Source organism: Micropterus salmoides, unplaced genomic scaffold, assembly GCF_014851395.1.
Source record: "Micropterus salmoides isolate LMB-PRFRI ecotype aquatic unplaced genomic scaffold, ASM1485139v1 Ms_hic_scaffold_10, whole genome shotgun sequence".
NCBI lineage: Eukaryota > Metazoa > Chordata > Actinopteri > Centrarchiformes > Centrarchidae > Micropterus > Micropterus salmoides.
This window is the reverse complement of record NW_024040041.1, coordinates 25,784,669-25,811,538: the sequence shown is the minus strand read 5'-3', so window position 1 is coordinate 25,811,538 and position 26,870 is coordinate 25,784,669. Positions and strand designations below refer to the sequence as shown.

Below are 26,870 nucleotides of genomic sequence, written 5' to 3'. Positions count from 1 at the left end.
GCTATACATTTAGACATGTTTCCATGCTTGCCAACTAGTTTTCAAACATCTCATCACAGCTTTTGTTACAACAGACTCAGGTTGTTGGGAGGCACTTCTCATCTTTGGTAGGTAGTTTATTATTGTTGGTATTTATTTTCCTCCAAAACACCAAATAAGTAGATATGTCTGAGATAAGCTTGTCAATTTTGTCACGTATAGCAACCGCAGAAGAACCCCCTGGAGTACAGTTGTAAATGTCTCCCTCTCATTGGCATTCAAGATGTCCAAAAGACTTCTAGACTGACTCAAAACATGAAGAGTGAGCAGTTAAAATTTTCAGCTATCTCAGATGTCAATTCAAAGTCTTGCTTCAGTGACATCTGTCATCTTTAACACGCTGCATCATTCCTTCTTTTTCCTTTTATTTGGTCATGTGAGCCTAACCTTTGGTTTCCCTCCATCTGCCTCCAACCATCCCACAGCCTGTCCATCAGTCACTGCCCACACAGCATCCCAGACACACCAATCACTCAAACCATCAGCAAATCTCCAACTTAGCATGACTAGTCTTCACTTGCAGACAGAACATTTAGTCAGCTTCACTCAAACTTCCCAACTGACAATTATATCATAGCTACACAAGCCCTCAGCAGTAGCATCATTGTGAGATGTGGTTTATTTTGTGGTCCAGGAAAGTACAGAACACTGAAACATCTTTCTTTGAATTACAGACTTTATTTAGACGCACACCCGATCAATAACATGTAATTTCTTTTTTTTTTTAAAAAGGCATCCAAGTTATCTTATTCTACAAAAACAATGCTAATTTGTACATAAAAAGTAAAAATACAAGAATAAAGATGAGACAATGCAAACTTCTGCAATGTTTGACAAATACAGCTACTTTCCAAAAGGAAAGGGCAACAACTCTCCTGTGACAGCCAGGACTGTGTATTATCATGGTTACTCTCAATTATGTAATCCAGATGAGCTCTTGTTTCACATCTTTAAACAAATGTTGGTTGGAGGATTTCTAGTCAAAGAGCAATGGAATTGTTGGAGATCCAGAATAACCATTGTGTAGCCTGAATTTATGAAAACTTTATGGATATGGTCTTATTGTGGTCAGATTATACCCCAAATATTCTTTTTAAAAAAAGTAGGATTTGCTGCTGAGTGACTAGTGGAGGTTTTGGTGTTGGTGCACTTAAGGTTTGCAGTCTCACATGGGGTAGTTAAGCACCACGTCCTGTTTGGCCAGCTCCAACAACATAGGATCGTCGAAGAACTTGCTGATGCTCACATCCTCGCTCAGACCCTGCAGAACAACAAACACAGGATATCAGGAAATTTACCAGCAACTGACACAAACCAAGTGATAAACAGGTAGACAAAAAGACTCACCTTGCGCCTTCGGGTCTTGATCATGAACTCTCTGGCAAGGTGGGGTGCAGGTTGAGGCTCAAGAGGCCGGATCACAATACTCTTGTCCAGAGGGTCACCAGGGACGATCTGAAAGTAAAAATGAAATCTAGATAACCCAGAGAGAAGGAGTGAACGGCATCTATCACTGGTATACAAATCTCCCCATTTGTATACAGCCAAGCACAATCTGAGCAGCAGTCAGACAACATGAAACACATCAAAGTTTGAGCTTTAATAAACTGAGTGGACACATCTACTAGTGGCTCCGACCTTTCGCTAAATATCTGATTCAGTTGCAAGTCTGTCTGATTGTTACTGAGTCAGCAGTACGTCCATCAACATGATGAAAAAAGCAACGTGCAAGTACTGTCACTCCTTCAGTTTGTGACCATCACAGCATCAATGCAATGTTAGCAGGTTGAGAAGTAGTAAGTGTTCATAGGCTTTTAAAATGATACAGCAAATCCATTATCTTAAGCTCATAGCATGACTCATGAGGTCAAGTCAATTTGATTTACATAGCCCAATATCATAAATTGCAAATGCGCCTCAAGGGGCTTTACAATCTGTACAGCATACGACACCCTCTGTTGTCAGACCCTCGACTCAAATAAAGTAGCCCCCCTGCATAAAAAAAATAAAAATAATAACTTTAAACGTGGGGGGAGGGATGAAACTGTTCTCATTCTCGAATGTATGATACATTCACCCTGAGTGCAAAGACAGAAAGATGAGAAGGCTTGTTAGGAGTGCTGAATCTGAAAGACACTGGGGCCGAGTGGAGTAAATAAGATGTTCCTAGCCTTTAAACAAGAGGATTTAAACAAGAGGAAAACATTATCAATGGAGTTCAATCAACAGATGGATGAGAGCTGCTAACAAACAGAAACTCAACACTGTGCAGTTAGCTTGCCAATACTGGAACATAATCAAACTAATGAGGGGCACAATATAGCCCTTTGAGTTTAACAGGGCAAACAACACACTGCAAGGACTCCTATGTAATTCTTATTTTCTAGGCCAGTAGAATCAATATGTGATAACAGGAATAATTTCTGTCAATGTCCAGAATAGAGGAGAACAACCAGGGTGTTGATTGTTTCAGGTACAAACTATGTAGCTGACCTTTAGAAAGTAATTTGTGGAGTGAAGGTTTGGTATTGGACCCCAGGGGTATCTTATGGGAACAGGGCAAATGTTCTCTTTCAGGACTGGGCGATACAGAAATAAATCATCACATTGGACCACATGATGACAGGAAGTCAAAATAGAACGGTCTATTTCAGGGGATTTACTAACTGCTTTGCTTATTATTTTGTGCTTTTCTAGTTGTTTTTTTTTTATTCCTTTTGTTACTGGTTAATTGTTTAGATATTTAAACCGATACTAATTGTCCTGTTCTGTTTTAGTTTTCAGATTGTTGAAGTGTTTGTTTTTTTATCCTGGTCTGAGTATAGTTTAGCTCTTCTATGGGCCCAGAACTGTGTTGCATATTTTGTTTCATTTTTGGGTAAATAAAACCCACTTTTTGAAAATCCACCTGGGACTCCTCATGCCTGCCAGCTTTATCGCTCACAGTCAACAATGGTTTTCATTTATTCTGTATGTTCCCAAAGGACTGCTCTATAGCTATAATACATCTTTTTTTCCAAGTGTTTGGACAAGCATATTAATAAATGATTCATGTCATATTCATTTTCACCTCACGGGGATAAAACACAAGTTAGGAAGATAAAACATTAAATATTTGCACTGAGGAAAACCTTTTTTCTTCCAGACGAATGTCTGTGCTGTAAAATATTAATCCTCCCTAAGTAGAGATAATTTTCACTGACACAGCTCCGCAGAGTGCACACACAAACACACGTCAGACATGGCAGCCAGAGACAGCCACATTATACTTAAAACTTGATGACTCAACACTCCACTCTACTCCACATCAAAAGCGATTCAGCTAAAGTGGCAGACATGTGCGCAAGGTTGGTCACTCTGCTGCACGTACAAGTGGCCACAGTGTTGTGCACGCGAGAGTTAGGGCATGTGAGTAAGTAAACGTGCGACAGTATTTGTGCATGCGAGTATGTGTACAGGTGACAGACGTTATCGAAGTTTCACACACAAAAATCTGCCATTTATACACAACTGTTTTTTGAATTTTTAAATCTGGCCCCAAATGTGCAATTTTGAGAGCGCTATTTATAACTGACCAATTTGGATTCGTTTGTTCAGGCATTTCAAATTCCTGTTCTATTTATTGACAAACATGTTACCATTTGAGCCTTTTTTCTTAACTGCTTTCTTTGCATTTTTCTAGCTGCTTTATGTTCATTTCACATCCATTGCCAAATAAAGAACTATGCATCTGTCTAGTATCAAAAGGTCCTTCGAATGAGCCTTTAAAGGACAGGAAGTCATTTTTTTTCCAAGTCTGTCTCACAACATGCCAATATGTAAAATTGAGAGCTGATTTAATTATTTTCCTCTCCCAGCTGGCCACAAAGACATCCCTTTTTAATGTGTCTCCAATGGAAGAGAAGCGTGACAAAATACACACTCCTCTTTTTGTCTTTTAAGTTCAGTTAGTTTGAAGACAATGAGGCTTCAGCAGCCAGCTAGTCAGACAAGTGGAACTATTTTTTGAAGTTCAGTGTTTTAAGCACAAAATGTCCCCATTTTGTTTCCCCAGATAGTGTTTCCTTGCTGAACTGTATTGGAGGGATAGTAAAACAAAAATGGAAAACACACTAAAAAGACCCACTTGTTTTGTCCAATTTAGAATGTTTAACCATTACTATTTACTTTCAAACAGCCAGAGGCTGTTCACCTTGGAGACCTACTGTGGATATGGGTGCGGCCTGGCGCCAGATTTGCACCTTCTCCAACGGATTTTCAACACTTTACTTTAAGAAGGCATCTCTTCTCTTGAATTGTACGTAAGGGTGAGTGAGAGCTGTTTAAAGACAATAGGTACTTTTATCTACCCATTTTTAATTTCTGCAGAAAAACAGAATTTCTGCAGAAAAACAGAAAATTCAAAACAGGTTTACACTTGGATGAGGTGGAAGTTAGCGTACTGATAAAACCAAAATGCAACAAAGTGCAATGGAAACAGACGTAGTGAATGAATCATGACATGCAGGAACCATGTGACTTAAACCAAAGTCCTTATAGGCAAGTCATGCCACTCGGCCGCCATCTTGGTAACACCTCCGGGCAGCTGTTTCAGACTAACAAGACCAGCCTCCTATCTGAATGAATGGGGAGAGAGCCAGAACTGCACTTTTACTGGTCACCGAGAACGACATGAATAGAATCAGAAGTAAAATCTAAAAACAATAGCTGAAAAAGCTTGACAACTGTGCTCCAAAATAAGGTTTAAAAAGGGTTTTTCCCAACTGGTATTTCTACTACGCATGCGTTACCACTTCCACGCATGCACAGTCGAACTAAAACAGACCCTTACGTCAGTGGAACCACAGGATTGGCTGAAATAGGTTTCCCTGCTTTGGCTGTTAAAAGCAGACGTTTGGCTTTGTAGCGGGATAACCGCCATCTTTGCCGTTCTGGGCTTTCCCCATAGAGTGGTATTGAGGATGTGATTGAGTGGCGTGTCTCCTCTATAAAACGTGTCTGCTTAAACACCCACTCAAGCTTCAGCTTCACTAGAAAGACTAAAAAGGTGGAAGAAAAAAAAAACAACAATTCTGTGTGGAGCACTGTGGAGACTGAAACCTTCCTCAAATTAATACATGGAATAAACAAATACTGCCTTTCCATCATGTTTTCTAAAAGGTTGGCCACTGTTTGAGGTTTTATTGCTTCTCTTTTAAGTATGCCATCTTGTTGCACCCTCTTCTTCTGCAAGGATTTTATGGCATCTGACTGAAGAATTAGTGCCACCAACTGCTTATCTTGAGGCAGCCAACTTCGAATATTCACATTGACAGTAGTACACGGAAACACGCATTGCGCTACATAGGCAGCGGGGTAATGTTAGAAGGAAAGCTGGTTTGTGTACCTGCCAGTGATGGAACACAGACAGCGCAAAGGCCTGACCCTGTGTATGTGTACGAAGATCAGTCTCAAAGCCGAAGGAGTCGATGGCCGGGATGAAAGCCTTAATGGTGTAAAGAGGAGACCCAGGAATAGGTGCATCTTGGGTGACATGACCCCTGTTGGATGACAAACACAAGACCAAATCCTTAAAATCTTGAATTTCTGTATTTTAAAAACAACTACTGCAATTGTGTCAAGTCTGAAGAAATATTGCCAGTGGATTTAATGTCTGCATGGGTTGTCGCTAGATATCAGAATGTTTACCAACCTTCTTCGAGCCAGCACTGTGTAGACAGCAGATACACAATCAGCTGGAGCCTGAACCTCCACAAAGTAATAGGGCTCCATCAGCCTCGGAGTGGCCTGTGTCACAAGGGAGACCACACATTACAGTGAGGACAAAAGCTCACATACAGCTGACCCATGGATTTATGATAAGAAGCAGTGAAAGAGCCAAAGGAGAGCCAAATTTGTGAAAGAGGAAAGTTATCGCTCCACAATTAAAAAGAACGCACGTCAGCAAAATCCCGAGCCGTAATCATGGTAATGGAGCATTAAGGAAAGTGAGGATGAAAAGGAAGTCAGGAGGACCTACTGGCAGCCGAGGAGAAGAATAGGCTTAGAAGGGGGATTATCTCACCATGAGAAAAGCGGAGTACACCACTCTCCTCGCTGTAGGGATGACCTGGCCTCCTCCTCTGTGGAGAGGCTCCTGGGCAATGACTGCGTCAAGGATCTTAAACTTGACATTCCTGATGGCTGAGGGCAGCAGAAACACTGAGTTATGGTAACACAACACTGATGAGGAAAAATTTATTTTCCCCATGCACAAAGCTCAGAGAGAAAAAGGTGTGTCCCTAAAACCTACATATTTCAGTGGTGAAAGAAAGAGAAGAGAACTTACGCTCATCACACAGAGGCCCCTCCCTGGTGCCCCACTGGAAGCCCTGAACGATGCTGTCTTTGACTGAGCCGAGCAGCGCCTTGTCCACCTACAGAGGGGAAAAAAGATTAAAATTCTCCGATAGGATGTGCTACAAAGCAAAATATCATAAGCTTCAGTAGCTTTGTGTAATTTTTATCCCGATTAACAGATGTAAATAGAGCTATAGTGTACATAATAAATTGTAAATAAAGGACACTGATAATTAGGAACGGCTTTTGTCTTTTTAGGCATCTCATACTAAATTGTCTTATAACTGTGTGCACATGGTTTGACAGCATTACAATGACCTAATTTGGTATTTATATATGTATTAGAAATAATATAAATATTGTCATCTGGGTTATAGACTCAAAGAAGTGTGTGGCCCAAGAGCAGAGATGATTACTTAACTGATTAGTACACTGACAGAAATGCCATAATAAACTGTACTTGTTTAAGTTATTTATTAAGCAAAACTGGTAAACACTTGCTGGATCCGGCTTTGGACGCTGGGATGTTATAATGGACTTTTTCTGATGTTTTGTAAATGTTTACACAATTTAAAAATAAGTGTTAGTCACAGCTCTATGTTCTAAACATTTTAGTGTAAACACTGAACAGCAGTTCCTCTGTATTTTTCCCATAACCAAATGAACCAATATTTAAATGGGAAACTTGAGCATAAACCTTCCTCCAGACAAACAAACAGCCCTACTTAGCTGTGATACACCCGTCTGACTGGTTCAAAACTCACCTCAGAGGGCAGTGTGTCGTCTACAAGGATATTTGGTCCCGTGGTGTCTGGTCCGAAGGCCCAGATAGACCTGGCAGCCAGCAGATCCCAGTCGTACTTTGTCTGGAAAAATTCTCCCAGCTTCTTCCTGCCATACAGAAATCAAAACAGCCACTAGTTGAAAGGAGGTCTGCACATTGTGTCAGCTGGAACATTAAGGAGATTGGTTGATCAGGGGGCAGAGGGGTTAATGGAGGAGGAGGAGGAGAGCGAAGGTTTGGTTTAATGGTGTGTGAAGTATGTCACTTCTCTGGCGCTGCTACTACATACTGGCACCGCTGGGTCCAGATGGCCTGACAGATGAGCCGAGCACTGACAGGATGCCACTCTCAAGCAGAACACACGCACGCATGCTCGTCATGTCACAGGGACGGCAAAATGAATGCATGCTTTTAGTGCATGATTCAATTACTGTGAGTGAACTGATCAATACACCGAGCGGGGTGGGGAGTTGCTTTAATGTGCACACACTTGTCACAATGTACAGAAGGTTGTCCTGCTTGCTTAAATATTCAAATCCAGAAATACCCTACTGTACATCTATTTTATATACATATATCAGTAATGAACATTGCTTCTATATTTAGCATTTCTTACACAGTTTCTATTACCCCTTTTAAACTGACAAGGTGAAGCAGAAACCCACAATTACAGAGTCTGGACAGGTTAACATTGGTCATCCAACTTGACTTTGAAACTTATTGTCATGTTGTTCTGCAGTTCTGGCAGTTTTCAAAGTTCATAAAGAAAATGAGACCTAAATAAAATAGTAATATAATAAAAAGACACAGTCTGATGTAAAAGCACTGTTAAAGCATTGCAGCACATGGTTGTCACTACAGACATCAGAGTGCACACACCTCTTGGTCTTAACCACAATAACTTGAAGAAACACCAATGGATTTAAGAGGAATATTACGGACAAATCCAATAACTGCACTTTTTAAAAGGCTATTTCAGCCCCGGGCAATCCTATATTTCTCTACCTTCGTCATTCACAGTATTTAATTAAAGAACCAATCTCACATGCCTGCTCATTTATCCCTGCTAACCGAGGGAATAATGAACGATCGGCTCTCAACTATGGACAAATTAATAAGGCTACAACCATATCAGACTGAAATGGGGAAAATTTACAGATCCGTCTAACATGAAGGCACACTGCTTCATTTCAATTAATTAAGAGATCACTTAAGGTTCTATACATGCAAGCGTGACGGTAATATCTTCATCATCATACCTGTTCCACGTGATCTGCACCACTTCGTTCTCTATGTCCTCAGCCAGCCCCTTTTCCAAGGGCTCAGCAATCATGGTGATCTTATTCCTGTCAATCACATCACACAGCTGTCAATCACTCAACTCTTGGTTAGGGAGACACTCAGCCAGAAGGAAGGACTGACTCTGACAGTGACTCCAAACAGTGCACAAATTGAACTCCCCAACAAGAAACACAACAATTCAGGTCAGAAATTACAAACGGATTACAGAGCAGTGAGTTTTGACTTATGTTAACAATCTAGCAAAGTAAGCATTCTTGTGTGGCTATTAGGTGTGGGAGAAAAAATAGATTCTTAGATGCATCACAATGCAGACGTGAAAGATTCTGACTCGATTAACAAATCTCAAAAAATCGAATCCTTATGTTAATTGATAACGTAATGTTGACGGAAGGCAAAAGGTGGAATTCGCGGGAGTGCAGCGCGGACCGTCTGTGGCGTGCACATAACAGAATTCAGCACACCGATGCTCCGGAATGATTAACCACCCTACTTAAAGCGCCATACAATCATTAAGTGCAAGTAATGATTTTAACTTGCACGCTGTGCGAGCATGGTGACACTCAACGCTTGGCAGCTCCCTGTGTATCTTAAGAGTGAGGCCAAGCGAATGAGAGAGCGCGAGCAGAAGAACATGACTGAAAGTTAGCGATGAAAAATATTAGCAGTAAGTTTTTGTCAGGTAGTAAATGTGCAGTGTAGGTCACAGCATGTTAATAAAAGTCTGTAGTTTCAGTTACTGCTGAAAAAGGGAAGGCGGTTAGCGCTAGCTAACATCTCCCCTGTACAGCACATTTTTGGCTCTTTATAACGTTAGTTAAATTATTAATGATTTAATATTAATTAGCTCAACTGTATGTCAGTAGTACTTAAGCTTAGATTACACTGGTGTATAGCTCTGTCCTGTATGCATACTGTACATCCTGATAATTACTTTTCAGTTTTCAAAGGAGTCTGACAAGTGGTGGTTAAAGAAATGGAGCTGAGGTCAATGAAGTAAATTAGGGATGCAAACTAGTCCTTTTAAGCTAATTAGGAGATGTTTCTTTTGGATTTTAATGTGCAAATTAAATGCTTAGTAATTATCCAGAGATCCTGTATAGAATAAAATTATGCATCAAGATGCATTGATAATCGTTTTATAATCGCATCGCAGCCCTCTGAATCATCATCGAATAGAAAGGGGTGAGGTTTCCAGAGATTCCCACCCCTAGTGGACTTGGTCTAAAAATATTCCGTTTGATACTCACTTTTTGTTAGGCGTTTCAGCAAAGCACTTGAGCGATGATGTCTCTACAACGGTTTCACAGAAAGTCACCACAGGGTCAGCAACCTGCAGATAAAGAGGAGCATAATTACACCAAGAAACCAATGGCTCCACATCCTGGGTAGTATCTTCAAGTTATGGTTATTTTTTGGTAGTTACATCCAAGAAATCCATCAAAATATTACAGGTTTTTAAATGTTTTGAAAATATGCAATACCTACAGCATATTGTATCACAAAAAAATTCAAATTTATTGTTATCTATCTTTTGAAATTGTAGAGCTGTGCAATGATTACATTTTTTTTTATATAATCACAATGTAATTTCTGTTTAAGTGTTTTTTTAGTCAAAACTAACAAAATTATTTATTGAAGTTTTCTTTTACAGCACGAAGTGAAGCCAAAAGATGAGTCATAAGAAGCAGCAGTGAGGAAAATTACTTTAATGTCGATCTCAGAGTACATCTTGCGCAGGTCATGCATGACACAGTCCAGGTAGAGCTCTCCTGTCCCTAAGATAACATGCTCTCCAGACTCCTCCACCTGAAAGACAAAGACACACATATGGTCAATATTAAGCAATTTAGAAGCTAAATAATTATCGTTGAGATTGCAGGTTTTACTTTCCATATTTGTCCTTCAGAATGCGTATTTTAATTTCTTCCAGAAAAACATTTTAGGAGGCTACTGAGCTCAGTTTTTATTCAGCTTATATTGCACGCATTGTAATTTAAAAGTATTGCAAGCCTAACACCTTTTCTAATCTCGCTGCAATGTACTACTGGACCTCCTACTGTACACGTGTGGTGACAGACCTTTGTGGTGAGAGATGGATAGCTCTTGTTGACCTTCCTCAGTCCGTCCAACATTTTCGGTAGCTCTGATGGGTTGACGGGCTCCACTGCAATCTTTATAACTGATGCTGTGTTGAACTTCAGCGGTCTGAAAATCTGAGCCTGTCAGAGAAAGTAAAACATTTAAAGTAGGCCGTTTCTCATAAGGTCTTTTTAGAGATTTCACTGGTATTTCTCTGTTATGTCTGACCTCTTCGTTCCCTCTGGGCTCTGTGATTGTGGCTGTCTTGACGATTGGCTGGTCGCAACCTTCGATGAGAACCCAGTTGCCAGCAGGCACTCTGTTCACTTCAATTTGGTATCTAAAAATGTGGATGGAATATTAAGATATTATACAAATAATTACTGATTTTTGACTTTATAAAATGAGGAAACCAAACACCTGCAGCATACCTGGCAACTGAAATCCAGAGACGGCCCACAGTGCAGACCTGGGAGTCCTCCTCATCTTCAAGGGTGTAGTTCTCTCCTAAAACCTTGACGGGCTGGCCTGCCTGAATGGTCCCACTCAGCACCCTGCCAAACGCATGGAACTGAACACCATCCTCTGTGCTGTACATCTTAGTGGTGTGGCACATCAAAGGACCCTGAGGGCGAGAGACATGAGGTGAGCAGGAAAGAGGGATAAGAGAGAGAGAAAGTAGGGCAGGAAAGTCTTACCACTGGAATATAATGTTTCTTCCTAAAGAAATCTAAGATGGTTTAGGCCAAAGGCAGAAAACCTTTTACATGGAACACGGAAAACTGTCATCAATGTCCGGCATTGTCTTAAATTGGCTAATTTAACAGCTTGTCCATTTCAAACCAATTAAAAACAGCCTGTTGATTTAATTTTTAAAAAGAGCAGCTGGAACGACACTATTGACTTCCAGCAGAAACAGATTGCAGCTATTTGCAGTTAAATGGCATATTGGCTCCTCACCAGCCAATAAACAAGAGACTCCTGCTCTGCCTTCATTATACTCACATCAGGGTCACACTCTGCCATGGCCTCCCCCAGGTCTGAGTCCAAACCGCCTGTGTATGTGTGCTCTATCTTGTTCCTAGCACCCTCTTGTGGTGAGGGGATGTGATGTACACACATGTCCACAAAGCCTGCAAGGAAGAGATTTACACTGATGTAAAATATTAACCAAAGCATGACCATTTATCTTCAGATTAAAATTACAATCATGACCAGATACACTGTGTAAATCAGTAAAACAGATGCAGCACCTCTGAGATTCTCTGCAGTATTGTTTTATAACTGAATTTATACGGTAAAACCAAAATGCTTCATATACAATACCAAAACCATACCTAAAATGCTAAAACAGTAACACAGACAAAATCAAAAGGACAGAAAAACAAATTAAGCCGTACCAGTGAACTCTCCAAAGAAGCGGTTACAGACCAGCCTCAACAAAGGTCTGATGTTCAGCTTCAGTTCCTCTTTAGTCAGGTGGATCCCCAGCTCATCCAGAACTCTGGGGAGAGATGTGTCCACATCTCCAACCACCTAGACACAAAGAGGATTTGGGTGAGGATTAAACACAGAGAGGCGCCTGACTCAGCCACAGCCTGATCGGGCTGGTGAGGAAGGTATTGAGCAAGCTCTGCTGCCTTGTTACACATTCAAAGAAAATACGTTAGACATGTCCAACCTGTGAGAGGATCTTGTAGAGAGGCTCCAGGACAAATTCCACAAAGCTGCGCTGAGAGTTACTGCTGGGGGCTTTCTTTGTGAACTTGCGGCTAAACAGAAGAAAAGAAAATGAAAGATACCGTGAGAATTAAGGGTGCTCTGCTCAATCGACCACTGATTGTTATCTGCAGATAATTGCTTTAAGTAGTTTGATCGGTGGTCTCTATAAAAGGAGGATCAGATGATGGAATAATTGCGAGACAATTTTTCAACACGCAGCTAAAATGGTTTCACAACAGTCAGCGGTCTGAGCAGTTTTCAAAGCTAGTTAGCACTAAAGTCCTTTTTAGACATGAAGCGATTGACACGCCTAGTAATTAATTTTCAATGAGAGGCGAGCGGGTAGGAAGGGAGGCTCGGGCAGTCTGACAGGCAGAGTGACAAGCTGGTGCGATCCCGTGAAAATATCGCAGTTGTGCTCATCTTATGCACACGCCTGCCTGCTGCCAGAGTTGAGTTGTCTTGAACTTTTTCCTACGTTACGCGCAGCGCATCAGGCAGGATCCTTGCTGTGTGCGAGTTTCCTGAGGCAGAGGGAGAGCGGAGCCGTTTAGCAGCTCAGGCACCGCTCACACAACTGTTGGCCCCTCTCTCTTTCTCTACCCTGCTCTCCCTACACCCTAAAAGCCCGCAGAAACTGCCTGAGATTTCCGCAACAAAAATCAAAGCAAACAAAAAGTAAATTTAGAAAGACTGTTTGTGCTGTTTTTGTAATTTATTCCACAGGAAAGCTATAGGCTATTTGTTAAGCTCTAAGCTGTTCTCAATAACCAAGCATAGGCTGCTATGGTTTAAGTTGTGTCTCTAAAAGAGTAGAGGGAGTGGAATATGTTGCACACATTTCCTGCCAATAAAATAAACAATTGTCAAGTCATAATAAATTATCACTTAATATTAATACTTAAAATGCATTGTTTCTAAGAACAGTTAAAATATAAAATATAATTAAATATAATGTTACATGATATATAGAAGGCTTCAAATAGACCCAGTGATTGGTGATCAGTATCAAGAGGATGGGGAGGATAGCTTAGCATTAGATATTAGCATTCTGATGAAATCCAAATGATTTACTTACGTTTTGGGGTTGAAATAAATGTCACCCCAAAGCCTCTTGGCAAACTCATTATAGTTGATGTCACCTGCAAAAACACAGCGACAAGTTAGTTAATATATTACTAACTACATTAGGCATGAGATTGGAAAACGATGTGTCAGTCAATTGTTTAAGAAAGCATGTGCTGATGAGTCATCGTACCATAGGTGTCGGAGTAGATCTTTGCAAAAGACCCCAGGGTGAAACAGATACTGTACTGAGAGCTGGCAAAGCACACGTTTCCAAGGAGAGGAGACACTACCAAGTTCTCATCTGTGGAGTACGTGCTGAGAAGGAAGGGAATTGACCAACCGTGAACAGTGGCAGATGTTGTCACTAAAGGCTAAAGTCAGTGTGGATACCTAAAGGAGAATGTTCTCCCATTTTAAACATTTTTAATACTGTAAACAATTCTTTGGCTCAACAAAGTCAAGTATTCCATTCATTCGACATTACTTTTCTCGGTGTAACATCAAAGTTTTTATCCCACCCATGTGTAGTACTACATCACATGAAAACATTCCTGCTCTCTAGACACTGTGGATTTGGGTTTCAAGTATTACCTTAGCAAACTATTGACCTCATCCACGATGTGGCGAAGTTTATAATAAGCATCTGTGGGAGGCAGTTTGAGCTCCACAATGAGCCGGTCCACTTTGTTGATGCAGATGGTTATGGCCATACGCTCCTGGACTGCATGTTTGATCAGACGCTCTGTGTTCAGCATCACCTGGACAGAGATACACAAAGGTCTGGGTTATATGGAAGGTTAGAGAACACTGACAAATGTGCAGAGAGAGTGTCTAAGGGAGAAGATCAAAAAGCAAAAGATAAGGGACTCACTCCTTCTGCTGCATCTATGAAGAGGACAACACCGTCTGAGATCCGGATGCTAGACGTGACTTCATCAGAGAAGTTCACGTGGCCTTCAAGGGAGACAAGGTTTTATATCACTTTCTGCTTTGATACATCAAAACCAAAATATACATTCAGGAAAACAAAGCATGCAGCCGACACACAATACCTGGTGTATCCATGATGTTGAAAAGGTAGGATTTGCCTCTGGAGTCTGGCAGGACCATTGTGACAGGTGTACTCTTGATACCAACTCCCCTCTATAGAAAAAGCACAAGATATGAATCACCTATGCAGCAAGGGAATCTATTTTCTTAAAATTATCATTTGAGGCCATGCAACTTCATCTCTTTAAAAGACAAAGTCAAGTTGTCAAATTAAACTGTATTCTGCCGTGGATCAAATTTACACAATTCACAGCCATTGTAATGTGTGGTAACAAAATGTATTTTAGGACGCAATGAAGCGTAACCATTACGCCAAAGTTCCACCAAACAACTCACCTCCTGTTCTGTAAAGAGGATGTCCGTGTATCGGAGCTGAAAAAGTCAAAAGTCATGTTAGTTTCTGCTGTGAAATGCAGAATTTGAGTGGGATAAAGATGTGTTTATTATTACAGTCAAAACTCACATCCACATCATCTCTCTTCCTGATTTCTGGGTGTGTCTGTTCAATCAGGCAGTCCACAAAACAGGTCTGAACAGAATAAACACATTCATTAGAACCACACAAGTCACAGATTAGTCTAAAGTGCAGCCATGTTACTAGCACTAGGGTTGGGCGATGTCTGCAAAAATTTCCATTGGACGATCGGGATGGACGATGGGGGGCAGCAGTCGTCTTATGTCCATGTGTTCTCACACAAACTTGACTCGGTAAAGAAATTGGTAGGCTATTAACTTACATTACAAGTTGCGGTCACGGTCAATATTTTACACACGGAGCAGGTAAAGCAACCGTGAACACACAGAGTGCAGATGTTGGTTTCTGTTGTTGGACAGGCTACATCATTAATAAGCTGACGTGCGGCTCACCTGCTGCCTTGATAACAGATTGCGGGTGGAAATATGTGGAAAAAAGTTCTGTCTTTTAGGCAATTTAGACTACTGCTGATGGAGAAAGCGGAGCAGACGGGGGAGAGAGACAGAGACAGGCGGGGCACGCTGGGGTGTTTGCCTGAGGTGTAGGTGTGTGTGTGAGTGTGTCAGAGTGTGGGGAGAAGAGAATTCCGAGGCAGGTGCAAAACATACTGAAAAACAATAATAAGAATGTTTGTGGTCATTAAAGGCTGCTTTCACAGGGTGGTATAATGTGAAAATTTGACCTTTTTTTGCTGGGGGGCGGGGGTTTTACAATCACGATGCCCGCTCAACGTCGTGATGTCTGTCAGCCATCGCCCAACACTAACTAGCACATGATCCAAAACATTCCTATCCTGCTAAACGTTTCATCTTTGGAACACATATCCTTTTTGGCTAAATGCCACAGAAGAGCCTTGACAAGAATCATGCAGCTACACGGGAACTGAGCCAGAAGCAGCCATAAGGCAGGTGCTAACCTTGCCATGGTGAAGGTGACCACACAGGGTTACATTACGGATTAGCTCAGGACCGTCCATCAAATCTGCAAGGAACCTGTCAAGAGAGGGGAAGGTTTTCACAGCTTGAAAGACACGCAGCAAACACATGTAAATGGAAGGTCTGAACTGGGAGTTACACAAGATTGAGTAAAGTAGAATCTGGACTGACATTCGCATCTTCAGACTTTTTAGGCAAAAAATAGGACATTGTGTACATATTCATGCAGATGTCTTACTCCATATCATAAACAGTTGCAGGCAACTCCTGCTCCATCAGAGTGAACTGCTTGTTCTTCACAGGCTTGATGATGGGCTCTGGAGTGGAGAGGAAACACTAGTGTTTGTATGTTTACCTAAACAGCATATGCCATATTAGATCATGATAAGTACGTGAAAGAATGAGGATTAAGGAACCAAATACTGTGTTCTTTGATGTAAATCTCCACATACGCGCTACACTGTTCTTTGTATCTAACCTGTGAGAGGTTGTGTGTCTTCCTCTTGGACAATAGTTTCCACTTCGGGCCCATAAACCTCCTCTGCTGTAGGATAGTACTTCTTGTCCTCATGCAGGACCACCTCCATACCCGGGACATCGTCATCAGCATCAGCAGGCTCATCATCATCGTCATCATCACCCTGCATAAGTAGAGAGTTATTACCGTGACATGTGTGCACATATACTGCATAAACAAACTAAAGTACTACCTGGTTTTAACGGTTTGCACTGATTTTAAGAGTACCTCATCAACATCTCTGTCCTCTGCATCAAGATCATCTTCATCATCGTCAGAGTCCAGCTCTGGGCCGATGTAGTTCCCAAACTCGTCATATAGATCAGCCTCCATCTTGTAGGGAACTGAACAAGGGGTCATGCGTTTATGAAGATAGTGTTAGTGGGTTTACACATAAGTCCAGTGCCAAAAGACAATGGTACAAACGTTTAGCTGAGACATAAGTAGAGAACTAACGTTAATTAACCTTATGTGTTGCTGTGTGAGTCAGTGTAACTTACTGGTACAATAACTTCAGGCGAATCTCCTTAGAAATTACAATTTGCCTTGCAATGGAAACTGGGATAACTAGCATTTGCTAAGTTAACCTATTCGTTAGTCCATTAAGTTACCACTAGAGCTAATGCTAACTTTCTCCATAGAATAGTTTAGTTAGCTGTTTATGAAGCGTGCAGATGCTTTTCGCCGACTAAGCTAAGACTTAATTGAAGTGAGAAGCTTGGCGTTAGAAAGGCAAAAAACTAGCATGCTAGCCAGCTAACAAGTAAAGAAATGAATGACTTCTCCAGCGACGTTTCAGTTACGTTGTTCTTTCACTATCGATGGGTGCAGCACTAAACTATAACTTTTAGGATGCAACCCTCACTTACCTGTATTATGTTATAATGCAGTCAGCAAATATTATTCACAAAACAACGTTGGGTTTATGTTCAGAAGATTAATAATTTCCCAAATAGCGCCATGCGCACGATATACTACTTCCGGCTTTCTTCTTCTATTGACCAGAGGGCGGTGAGCATTCAACGTTATACTCACTGTCGCCCCCACGAGTATATAGAGCTAGAAGCGGACAGGAAGCGGGCCACTCTAGACCAGCACCTTTCTTCTCTCTTTTCAAGTTTTATTGATGCAAAGCTCATTACAACAACAAAAATGCAAAGGATACAAGTAATCAAATACATCTTATATCCAGAAGCTCAAATTAAATCCAGTTATTCTAGAATAGTGGAGCTTTTTTGCGCTTTTCCAGCAGTAAGTGTGGAATTTTCCAGGTATGATGAGGAGCTGCAGTATCGTTCAAATTGTCCGGACCATGACGAACAAAACATCTGTTATTAAAATGTTCCAAATCTTTCCAAAATTCACAACAGTAAAATAGATAAAATATAGTTTCTCTTTCCAAATTGCAAAAATCTCAATTACAATTTATGTTAGGTTTAACTTCCTTGGCGAGGTAAATTCGATGCAATATCTTAAAGGATAATTATTATTAAGAATTGTAGGCTACAGGTTTTTCCTTCACTCGACTAGTATCGACCTTAATATTTTATAATAGGGGGTTGCAAGTTATATTTCTACCTTACTTCAACACCAAAATCTGCAGGTACATCTGCTTCAAAACAAACATCCCCATAATCACAGCACAAGTCAACGCGTTAGTATAATTTAAGGTTTAATTTGAATGTCTTTACCAGAAGTGCTAGTATGCTATCATGTCTGCCTTCACCCTTGGTATTCGTGTAGTGCCCTCACCGGAAGATCAAGCCTGTATTGCACTGCACATAGGCCTATAAAATATTTTAATCTTGACGTTATCCTTCAATAGGTATGAAACAAATGCAGCGACTCTGTCACGTGAGGCAGACACAACAACATACCTTCCGGTGAAAACTTTAATAATAACCATCAACCATCACGCTTAAAATAGACAGATGTGTAGTTACGCACTGTGACCACTCGAGGGCAGTGAAACTTCACTCATGATAATACACTCATGACATCTATCAACTCCAGTTGGTCATAAAATGAGTTAAAATAATGGTCTCTGTGTGTGTTTAGGGAACTGCTTCTTACCTTTATATATAGCCTACAGTCTTTGCTTATAACTAAATAGAAATTAAAAATTGTCTACCCATTTTAAGCCTGTACAAGAGATTTGAAGATGGTATGCTAAGAACCCAAATTTGCCCATCGAGCATAGTGTTTGAAAGAATGACAAATTTTTCCTTGGAATAGATACATGAAAGTTATCAGGGAGATGGTTATCTCATGTGGATGTTGATGAGGATTCATGATAAATTCAGACACAGACAGAGCTTCAGTTGATGGCTTTATTCCTGCTGGTGTTAATATTTTCTTCAGTAGGCCTGGCCTACACAGTCAAGACACAACAGATAGACTGAACAAGTTAATCAAACCAACACCCTTAAACAACATAGTCATCCATTTCTAAATTAGACAAGTGTTCTCTGAGAAGCGTGTTGATAAAAATCAAATGAAAATAGAAATTGTCATCAGATAGCAGGGTTACTATGATTTAATCTATTGAGACTATAATTTAATATTTAAAAAGTGAAGTTTGTAAGAAAACATAACTATAAGTGTGACTGAAGAGCAACCAGTCACTTGGTTGTCCATAACATTTTTAAATAGCCTATTATTATTGAGGTACTCACACAGATTTCTTCACTGACACAGTTTAACACTTAAAAGCAAAGCATGTCCCATTGAAAGCCATTTATTAGGTAGGCCTATGCAAATGCCCTCAAATTTAAAGTTAGGCCTATGTCCTTACTTCAATTTGTTTTTCAAACAAAGCATTGGATTTGTCATGCATTTCCTCTCTTTGGATTTCATTCTCAAGTCTCTATAATCAGAAACCTGCTTAATGTCAAACTGGGCCTTTGTTTTGAGACTGACATCTCTTTAACTAAAACGTGAGAAACTGGACTGAGGAGGCACGTGCAGGCTGGACGCCAGATAGACACCATTTAATTTATTTTCACTGACAGTACAAATGGTTTTATTGCCCTGGACATTAGTTTATGACTATTTTACCTGAGAATATGACTAAAAGTGTCAACTGGCCCATTAAGTGTCTCCTTTCTCCCCTGACTTTCTGTGACCCTCTACTCTGCCACCAGCTTCCTCAGCCGCTGCACCACATCTTCCCCGCTGACCCACGGCACCGTGACCGCCTTGAATTCCCCGGGCATGGCTTCATGGGTCTCCGTGATCAGCCGGTGCATGGGGAAGTCCCTCCGCGGGAATGCCACGTCCCGGGGTCCGAGGGAGAGCGCCGGGCAGAAATCGTTGGCTCCGTCCCCCACGTAGAAGACCCTCTGGTACGGACGGCCCCTCTCTTGCGTCCTGCGGGCCACGTAGTCCCTGACGACCACCTGCTTGCACATGTTGTCAGGGCACCGCGGGCAGTCGTGGGAGTGGAATGGCCGCAACACAAGCCGGCCATCCCTGTTAAAGGTGGCCGGGTTGGTGAAGATCCGGTGGAAGAGTGGGCGGGCCCCGGCGCGCCGGAGCCAGGACTCGATGAAGAAGGTGTTGGCGTCGGAGAGCAGCACTATCTCAAAGTCCGTCTGGGGACGAGTACGCAGGTACTGGAAGAGGGTGACCATGCCGGGGGTGGCCGGTATCTTCTCCATGATGTTGCGGATGTCGCTCTCGGTGACGCCCTGCTCTGCCAGGTAGGACAGCACGCGCTGCATGTACTCGTTGTACCGACCGGGCTGGTAGGTGTCCTTCAGCCAAGCCGGGAGGTGTTGACCCGGGGCGGCCTGCACCACCATGTCGTCGCTGGTTTCATCCACGATGGTCTCATCAAAGTCAAAGAAGATGAGGAAGCGCTTGTCAGAGGAGATGTGAGCTGAATTGGAGGCCATGATCTCTGAGCGTCTGGACCTGGGGGGTTCCCCCTCGCCTGGAGGATTGGGTGGGACATAACAGCAGTTGAAGATTGAATCCCCCATGACTGACTATGCCACACACCTCTTACTGTTGCCAAGTGGCATTAAATCTCCACTCCTGCTCTCCCACTCTCCAGTATCCCACGCAAGGCAGGCCACAGTAAGGTGGAGGCTACCGAGGATGGATTTCTGGGAAACATTAATGCATAAATAGACGAAGAATGGGGGTAAACAAAATGAAATAGGCCTCTAGATTTATGATAAGAAATACACATAGCCCAATCATCGCATAAATTAAAAATGTACAAAAAAAAGAATTATAAAGAGAGAAAAGCAGCCAGCAGCACTTTAAATCGGCAGCAGCCATGGCTATGAAAAAATGTAAAGGACTTGGTACAGAGTTAAGCAGTGCAGAAGTGTGTGTGTGTGTGTGTGTGTGTGTGAGAGAGTGTGTGTGTGAGAGAGAGAAAATGGAGGATGGTGTCCTCCATCCTCCATTCTGCTTCAGAAGTGAAGATTAGGAGGGAATATGATTATATTCGGGTGTGAATGTAAAGATCAGCCCACCATGCAGATCCTGCAAGCAAGCAAGCACGCAAATATATGTGTTAAACTGAGTGTAGGCTATTGCCCACATTAACAAAGCACCGTCTCCCAAAATGTGCATAAGTTGCTGTTTGCATACCTTTGGTTGAAGGCGATGTCAGCAAAGTCGGCCAGGCACCTTCAAGCTGGTTCTTTCTGTGTGTGGGGAAAAACACAGTGAATGCTGAGCTGCAGCAGACAGCGGTGCAGCGTGCAGGTGCCGACCCAGCAGCTTCCGACCAATAGGGAAAGCCTATTTTAAAAAATGATCATGCCAAAATTATTTAGGACCGCTGTAATAACTTTATATTTACTTAATTAATCCAAAAGAGTGTGTAACAAGGAGATTACAGTCTCAGACTAGCCTACTCCTTACAGGACTAATGGGACATTCATAAATATGTATATTTAAAAAAACGCGTCTAAAAACTAATTTAAAAGTTCCTCTTTTTCCAAGAATCGAGCGATAGTTTGAGTTATTTAAGATTAGGACTATAGCACAACTCGGAGAGCTGCTAAATTACCAACACTGATTGCAAACCTTTCTCATAACGACATCAACAGCAGCAGAGCAGCGCATGCGACAGATCAAAAACTTGAACTCTTGTAAATTGGATTGAGAACCTGTGAAACGCATTACTTGGGCAGCAGCGCTGGTTCCGATCTCCGGTGTCGGTCAGGTCCGCTCCGGTCTCGCAGAGTAGAGGCAGAGTTCCGGCGGCTGGCCGGTGCGACGCGCACTTATATGTGACCGTCAAAACCACCGGAGCAGCTGAGGACGTGACCGCGCCTACAAGTCCGCCCATAGCAGCCACGCTGAGCGCGTTCACGATACCTTCAAGAGAAGAGGGGGAGCTACGACGGCGTACTAAGGCCATTGCAGCCTAGATAAAAGATAAAAATAGCCTATGCCTTTACGTGGCGGGGAAATATTCCGAGACAAAAGTCGCAAATTCACCAAAAGAAAACTCTGATATACTCAGCCCAGCTATTTAACCTCCGTGGGGTCGTGATTAAGGTGATGGCATATGATCGTTAGAGTCACCAGCGGCCAAGTCTGAAAGACCTCAGCTGGCATTGTCACATGGCAGCATTTTAGGTGGGGGATAAGTGGCTATCAGCCCTCTAGTCTAAAGCCTGGTGTGGGCCTAAATTACTTCTTTCTCTCCTCTTTCAAAACATCTGTCCCCCCATCCAGAATATGAACTTTGCTGTCCTTGAAAGAGTGTCCCTTATCCTTCAAATGAAAGTGAACTGCTGAGTTTCCACCTGAGGAGTTGGCCCTTCTGTGTTGTGCCATGTGTTTGTCTAGATTCCCCAATACTGGCCTACAGGTTAGCAAGTTTTTTTTTTACCGTCATCAATAGGCTAATAAAAGACAAGAGCCAGAAGAGAAGAAGTGAGCTCTCTGACAGTTAGGCACACCTGAGGGAGTGCAACAAAGCCACTTGAAAGCATGTCACATAGTCATAGTCAAGTCATTTATACATGTCTATCATGCTTCTGGTCTTTGAACAGAAGGAAGTAGTTAGGCTATACTGCTGGTTGGTGAAAGTTAACTGCTCAAAAAAATAAAGGGAATACTTAAACAACACAATATAACTCCAAGTCAATCAGACTCCTGTGAAATCAAACTGTCTCTGATTGACAATCAATTTCACATGCTGTTGTGCAAATGGAATAGACAACAGGTGGGAATTATAGGCAATTAGCAAGACACCCCCAATAAAGGAGTGGTTCTGCAGGTGGTGACCACAGACCACTTCTCAGTTCCTATGCTTCCTGGCTGATGTTTTGGTCACGTTTGAATGCTGGCGGCGCTTTCACTCTAGTGGTAGCATGAGACGGAGTCTACAACCCACACAAGTGGCTCAGGTAGTGCAGCTCATCCAGGATGGCACATCAATGCGAGCTGTGGCAAGAAGGTTTGCTGTGTCTGTCAGCATAGTGTCCAGAGCACGGAGGCGCTACCAGGAGACAGGCCAGAACATCAGGAGACGTGGAGGAGGCCGTAGGAGGGCAACAACCCAGCAGCAGGACCGCTACCTCCGCCTTTGTGCAAGGAGGAGCAGGAGGAGCACTGCCAGAGCCCTGCAAAATGACCTCCAGCAGGCCACAAATGTGCATGTGTTTGCTCAAACGGTCAGAAACAGACTCCATGAGGGTGGTATGAGGGCCCGACGTCCACAGGTGGGGGTTGTGCTTATAGTCCAACACCGTGCAGGACGTTTGGCATTTGCCAGAGAACACAAAGATTGGCAAATTCGCCACTGGCGCCCTGTGCTCTTCACAGATGAAAGCAGGTTCACACTGAGCACATGTGACAGACGTGACAGAGTCTGGAGACACCGTGGACAACGTTCTGCTGCCTGCAACATCCTCCAGCATGACCGGTTAGGCGGTGGGTCAGTAATGGTGTGGGGTGGCATTTCTTTGGGGGGCCGCACAGCCCTCCATGTGCTCGCCAGAGGTAGCCTGACTGCCATTAGGTACCGAGATGAGATCCTCAGACCCCTTGTGAGACCATATGCTGGTGCGGTCGGCCCTGGGTTCCTCCTAATGCAACACAATGCTAGACCTCATGTGGCTGGAGTGTGTCAGCAGTTCCTGCAAGAGGAAGACATTGATGCTATGGACTGGCCCGCCCGTTCCCCAGACCTGAATCCAATTGAGCACATCTGGGACATCATGTCTCGCTCCATCCACCAACGCCACGTTGCACCACAGACTGTCCAGGAGTTGATGGATGCTTTAGTCCATGTTTGGGAGGAGATCCCTCAGGAGACCATCCGCCACCTCATCAGGAGCATGCCCAGGCGTTGTAGGGAGGTCATACAGGCACGTGGAGGCCACACACACTACTGAGCCCCATTTTGACTTGTTTTAAGGACATTACATCAAAGTTGGATCGGCCTGTATTGTGGTTTTCCACTTTGATTTTGAGTGTGACTCCAAATCCAGACCTCCATGGGTTGATAAACCCATAAAACCCATAATTCCATTGATAATTTGTGTGATTTTTGTTGTCAGCACATTCAACTATGTAAAGAAAGGAGTATTTAATGAGATTATTTCATTCATTCAGATCTAGGATGTGTTATTTTAGTGTTCCGGTTTTTTTTGAGCAGTGTAGTTTAGATGTGATGGCTATTATAACATCTGCATAACCTACTTAATAGGGCAGAGAGCCTAACACTAGCACATCTGAAGAATAGTATTTTCTGAGTTATTCTTGGAAATTTAGGACTTCACCTTAAATTTGAGAGTCCCCCCCCCCCTCACAAATTCGTGAAATGTAGGTTGTTTTCTTGTAAATTTGTAATTTGTTCCTGACCATAAATGTAAGACTTTAATTTTGGAAATTCTGAGTTTCTTCTAGGAATATTACCCCCTACCCTGGCTCCATAATTAGGGGTCCAAGCCCGAGGGGGCTGGGGTCCAAGCATTCAAAGTAGTGCAGATCCCCCCCTTTTTTCCATCCGTAAGTAAAAGTAATACTGCAACCTAAACCTTAAACATCATGCATAAATTAAATGCATGATGATTTGCCCTGTAACTCCCAGAGGCTACATCACACTTTCAGATAGGCTAATATCCACGCATTCCCTCAATTGAGCTGTAGCTGGTAATATAGGCCACGCCCATTCCCCCTATAATTTTTTTTTCACAAATCTGAGAAATGTGCGAAACCTGCTTTTTTGAACTCCTAGGTGGTGAGTCCGATCTGCACTAAACTTTTCATGTAGAATCTCTGGACCCTCATGATCAAAAGATTAAAATAATTGTGATAATCCAAAATATGCATAAATTATAAAAAGGAACAACTTACTGTAGGTTACTGTCAAAGCAGGAAGTGATGCCTTATCTCTGCATAGGTCAGTTGGATTAACGGGGAACTTGGGCTAGTATGTTCCCGTGCCCCACCGAGGCTCTATGCAAAATGTGGCGCCAATCAGCCACTAGGTGGTGCTTATGTTGCAAAATCATGTGCTGGTGCAAATGTGCTAAGATTATTTTTCCAAATCACTGTTTTTGAAGTAATGTGTTTTTTAATCTCTGTGCCGCTCTCCACCTGTGATTTGTGTCACACCCGTGAGACTGCATGTCCGACTTGCATGCAGGTCTAGTTATTTTAATTTCTTTAACCTACAATGGCCCTAATACATCGTCGTGGGGAGCACTGTGGGAGGAAAGCAAGGAAGGAAGAACGAACGACAGACAGTAAATAGTCTGTTTCCAGAACATATCCGCAGGACAGTGTAGGTGTTTGTGTTAGTCAAGTAAATGTGTTTGTTTTTGCCTTCCTAATACAGTTAATGATCTCAATGCAGATTAGGCTACACACTCGTATACAGTAAAGTAAATACGGTAGCCCACTCATACACTTTCCAGTGGAGCATTTACAATGGCTAGGCAGAGGCAGAATAAATACTTCTGGTTGTAACAGTCCAGAAAAGCCCAAAGTAAAATCTGCTAATTTTGTCCGGAGCCTGGTGTCTGGGAAAACACAGTGCATGGCAGCAAACTTTAGGCAGTCACAGGAAAATATTTGAATAATCCCAACTAATACGATAGTGTTCAGGTGGCTTGATGCCAATACATTTCCTGCTACTCCAAACAGAGTTAAAGAAAGTGTAAACATGTATTTCACATACAGTTTTAGGTGCCTATGACACACTACATGAATGGATAAAGAGACCTTTTAATAGGATGATAAGGCTTCACCTCTGACCTCTGTTGTTAAGGAGACACAGGAAATGGAGATAAAGCTGTATCACATCTGAGAGGCTGATTTGAATAAAATGAATTAAGTATTTTAAAAGTAATACATCATTTAGAATCTTAAACAATGTGGTGTTTACATTTATTAACTACAGTGAAACATTAGCATTGCTGCGAGGGAGTTCATGTTGGCTGCTTGTTTCTCCACAAGACAGTTGTGTAGATAAAACCTTGCAAATACACAGTGATTAATGAACCCGCACGGCAACCTTCAGAGTAGCAACTCGCACGCCTGAAAACACGGCATGAAGCCCTCCTCTCCTTATCTGCCTGCTGACAGATGCAGCCTCCTCCCTCCTCTACACCACAAGGCGTAATGACTAACAGCTGGGGTGGTGGACTATTTTCAAACCCAAATGGGAATGGAGATGTACAGACGGTGTGTTATTATCTCCTCTGCTCGTGAAGTGAGCCTCGGTACCTGACCACCCACTCTCCATCAGTGAGTCACTCACACTTTTCTCTACCCATCAGCCCGCTCAGCTACTTTATAGGATTATGTGACTCATTGGCGCGACACTTAAAACCACCCATGGTGATAGAGGGCACACATTTTAGGAGGTATTCCAGCAACAGTAGATGTCTTAATGTGCTCTTAGAGGAGGGACGCTCTGTTAATGGAAGCTGGTTGAGTTGGAGAATAGGTATCTAGGAAAGGAGACACACATGCCATTTTCCCCCCACTATTGAGCCTGATATTTAATTTTCTCCATATGCAACTGTTCATCTAAAGTTATAATATGGGTTTAAAGACTGAAGCTGTACGTTACCTAACTGGAGAATCCCTGCCTGAGGTCACTGATGGTAAAGTCAAGTGAATACAACGAAACCTATTGAACAGCGCTCTCAGGTCATCTGCTAAAACAAACAAACTATGTAACACGACTGCTAAAGTGAATGTTTTTTGCACACGGGTGTGCGGGCGGGTGTTAGGGTTAGTCACATGGAAAGAATAGGAAGTGGTCACAAAGAAGAGGACTGCAGCTGTTGAACCTTCATGATCATGTGTAGCCAGCAGATATTGTTTGGTTTCAGGCGTTACGCCAAGAACCCAGTGACCCTAAAATAGTAAAATAATGGCACTCAAGCAAATCAAGTCTGTGCAGTTGCAACAGTCAGCTGGAATTTAAGCTTTTCAGCAAAGCTTAGTGTGAAAGCAGAACACCGACCCTTTGACCTGCTATCAGGAACATGTAGTGAACAATCCTCTTAATTTGTTACTTTTCATGTTTAATTACATGTCCTTGTTTAGGTAACTGTTCACAGTAAACCC

At 42.3% G+C, this 26,870-nt stretch overlaps 2 protein-coding genes across 5 annotated transcripts; both read right to left on the bottom strand.

The window, feature by feature from the left end:
- Nucleotides 1-695: 695 nt before the first annotated feature.
- eftud2 (elongation factor Tu GTP binding domain containing 2) lies at nt 696-17,321 on the bottom strand. Its single transcript, XM_038704880.1, has 28 exons — nt 17,180-17,321; nt 16,539-16,654; nt 16,272-16,434; nt 16,032-16,110; nt 15,775-15,850; nt 14,847-14,912; nt 14,720-14,755; nt 14,386-14,476; nt 14,205-14,287; nt 13,925-14,091; nt 13,524-13,648; nt 13,344-13,407; nt 12,225-12,315; nt 11,944-12,079; nt 11,549-11,676; nt 10,975-11,168; nt 10,772-10,883; nt 10,543-10,683; nt 10,169-10,270; nt 9,712-9,794; nt 8,422-8,508; nt 7,143-7,269; nt 6,368-6,455; nt 6,104-6,222; nt 5,732-5,826; nt 5,426-5,579; nt 1,387-1,494; nt 696-1,300 (listed from the first exon to the last, which is right to left on the bottom strand). The coding sequence occupies exons 2-28, from the start codon at nt 16,641-16,643 to the stop codon at nt 1,205-1,207; spliced, it is 2,916 nt and encodes a 971-aa protein (XP_038560808.1). The 5' UTR covers nt 16,644-16,654; nt 17,180-17,321; the 3' UTR covers nt 696-1,204.
- Nucleotides 17,322-18,626: 1,305 nt separating this feature from the next.
- On the bottom strand, nt 18,627-21,708 carry phospho1 (phosphoethanolamine/phosphocholine phosphatase 1). 4 transcript variants are annotated; one of them, XM_038704891.1, is made up of 3 exons: nt 21,440-21,708; nt 20,916-20,971; nt 18,627-20,244 (listed from the first exon to the last, which is right to left on the bottom strand). In XM_038704891.1, exons 1-3 carry the CDS (start codon nt 21,691-21,693, stop codon nt 19,439-19,441), a joined length of 1,116 nt encoding a protein of 371 aa, XP_038560819.1. In that variant the 5' UTR covers nt 21,694-21,708; the 3' UTR covers nt 18,627-19,438. The 4 variants fall into 4 exon arrangements, with proteins under 4 accessions (XP_038560819.1, XP_038560818.1, XP_038560821.1 ...); XM_038704890.1 differs by having other exon boundaries at nt 20,916-21,068; nt 21,456-21,708; XM_038704893.1 differs by having other exon boundaries at nt 18,627-20,419; nt 21,456-21,592.
- Between the last annotated feature and the right edge of the window lie 5,162 nt (nt 21,709-26,870).

Bases quoted from the DNA above. Each gene is read 5' to 3' on its own strand.
- phospho1 (XM_038704890.1), bottom strand. From the start codon at position 21,693: ATGGCCTTAGTACGCCGTCGTAGCTCCCCCTCTTCTCTTGAAGGTATC. The intron at 21,069-21,455 runs GTAATGCGTTTC...TTTTTAAAATAG, and splicing joins GAACCAGCGCTGCTGCCCAA to GCTTTCCCTATTGGTCGGAA. The intron at 20,245-20,915 runs GTATGCAAACAG...CCAATCCTCCAG, and splicing joins GACATCGCCTTCAACCAAAG to GCGAGGGGGAACCCCCCAGG.
- eftud2 (XM_038704880.1), bottom strand. From the start codon at position 16,643: ATGGAGGCTGATCTATATGACGAGTTTGGGAACTACATCGGCCCAGAG. The intron at 13,408-13,523 runs GTACGATGACTC...GTGTTTTTGCAG, and splicing joins GATCTACTCCGACACCTATG to GTGACATCAACTATAATGAG. The intron at 10,271-10,542 runs GTCTGTCACCAC...TTTGTCTTTCAG, and splicing joins ATCCATCTCTCACCACAAAG to GTGGAGGAGTCTGGAGAGCA.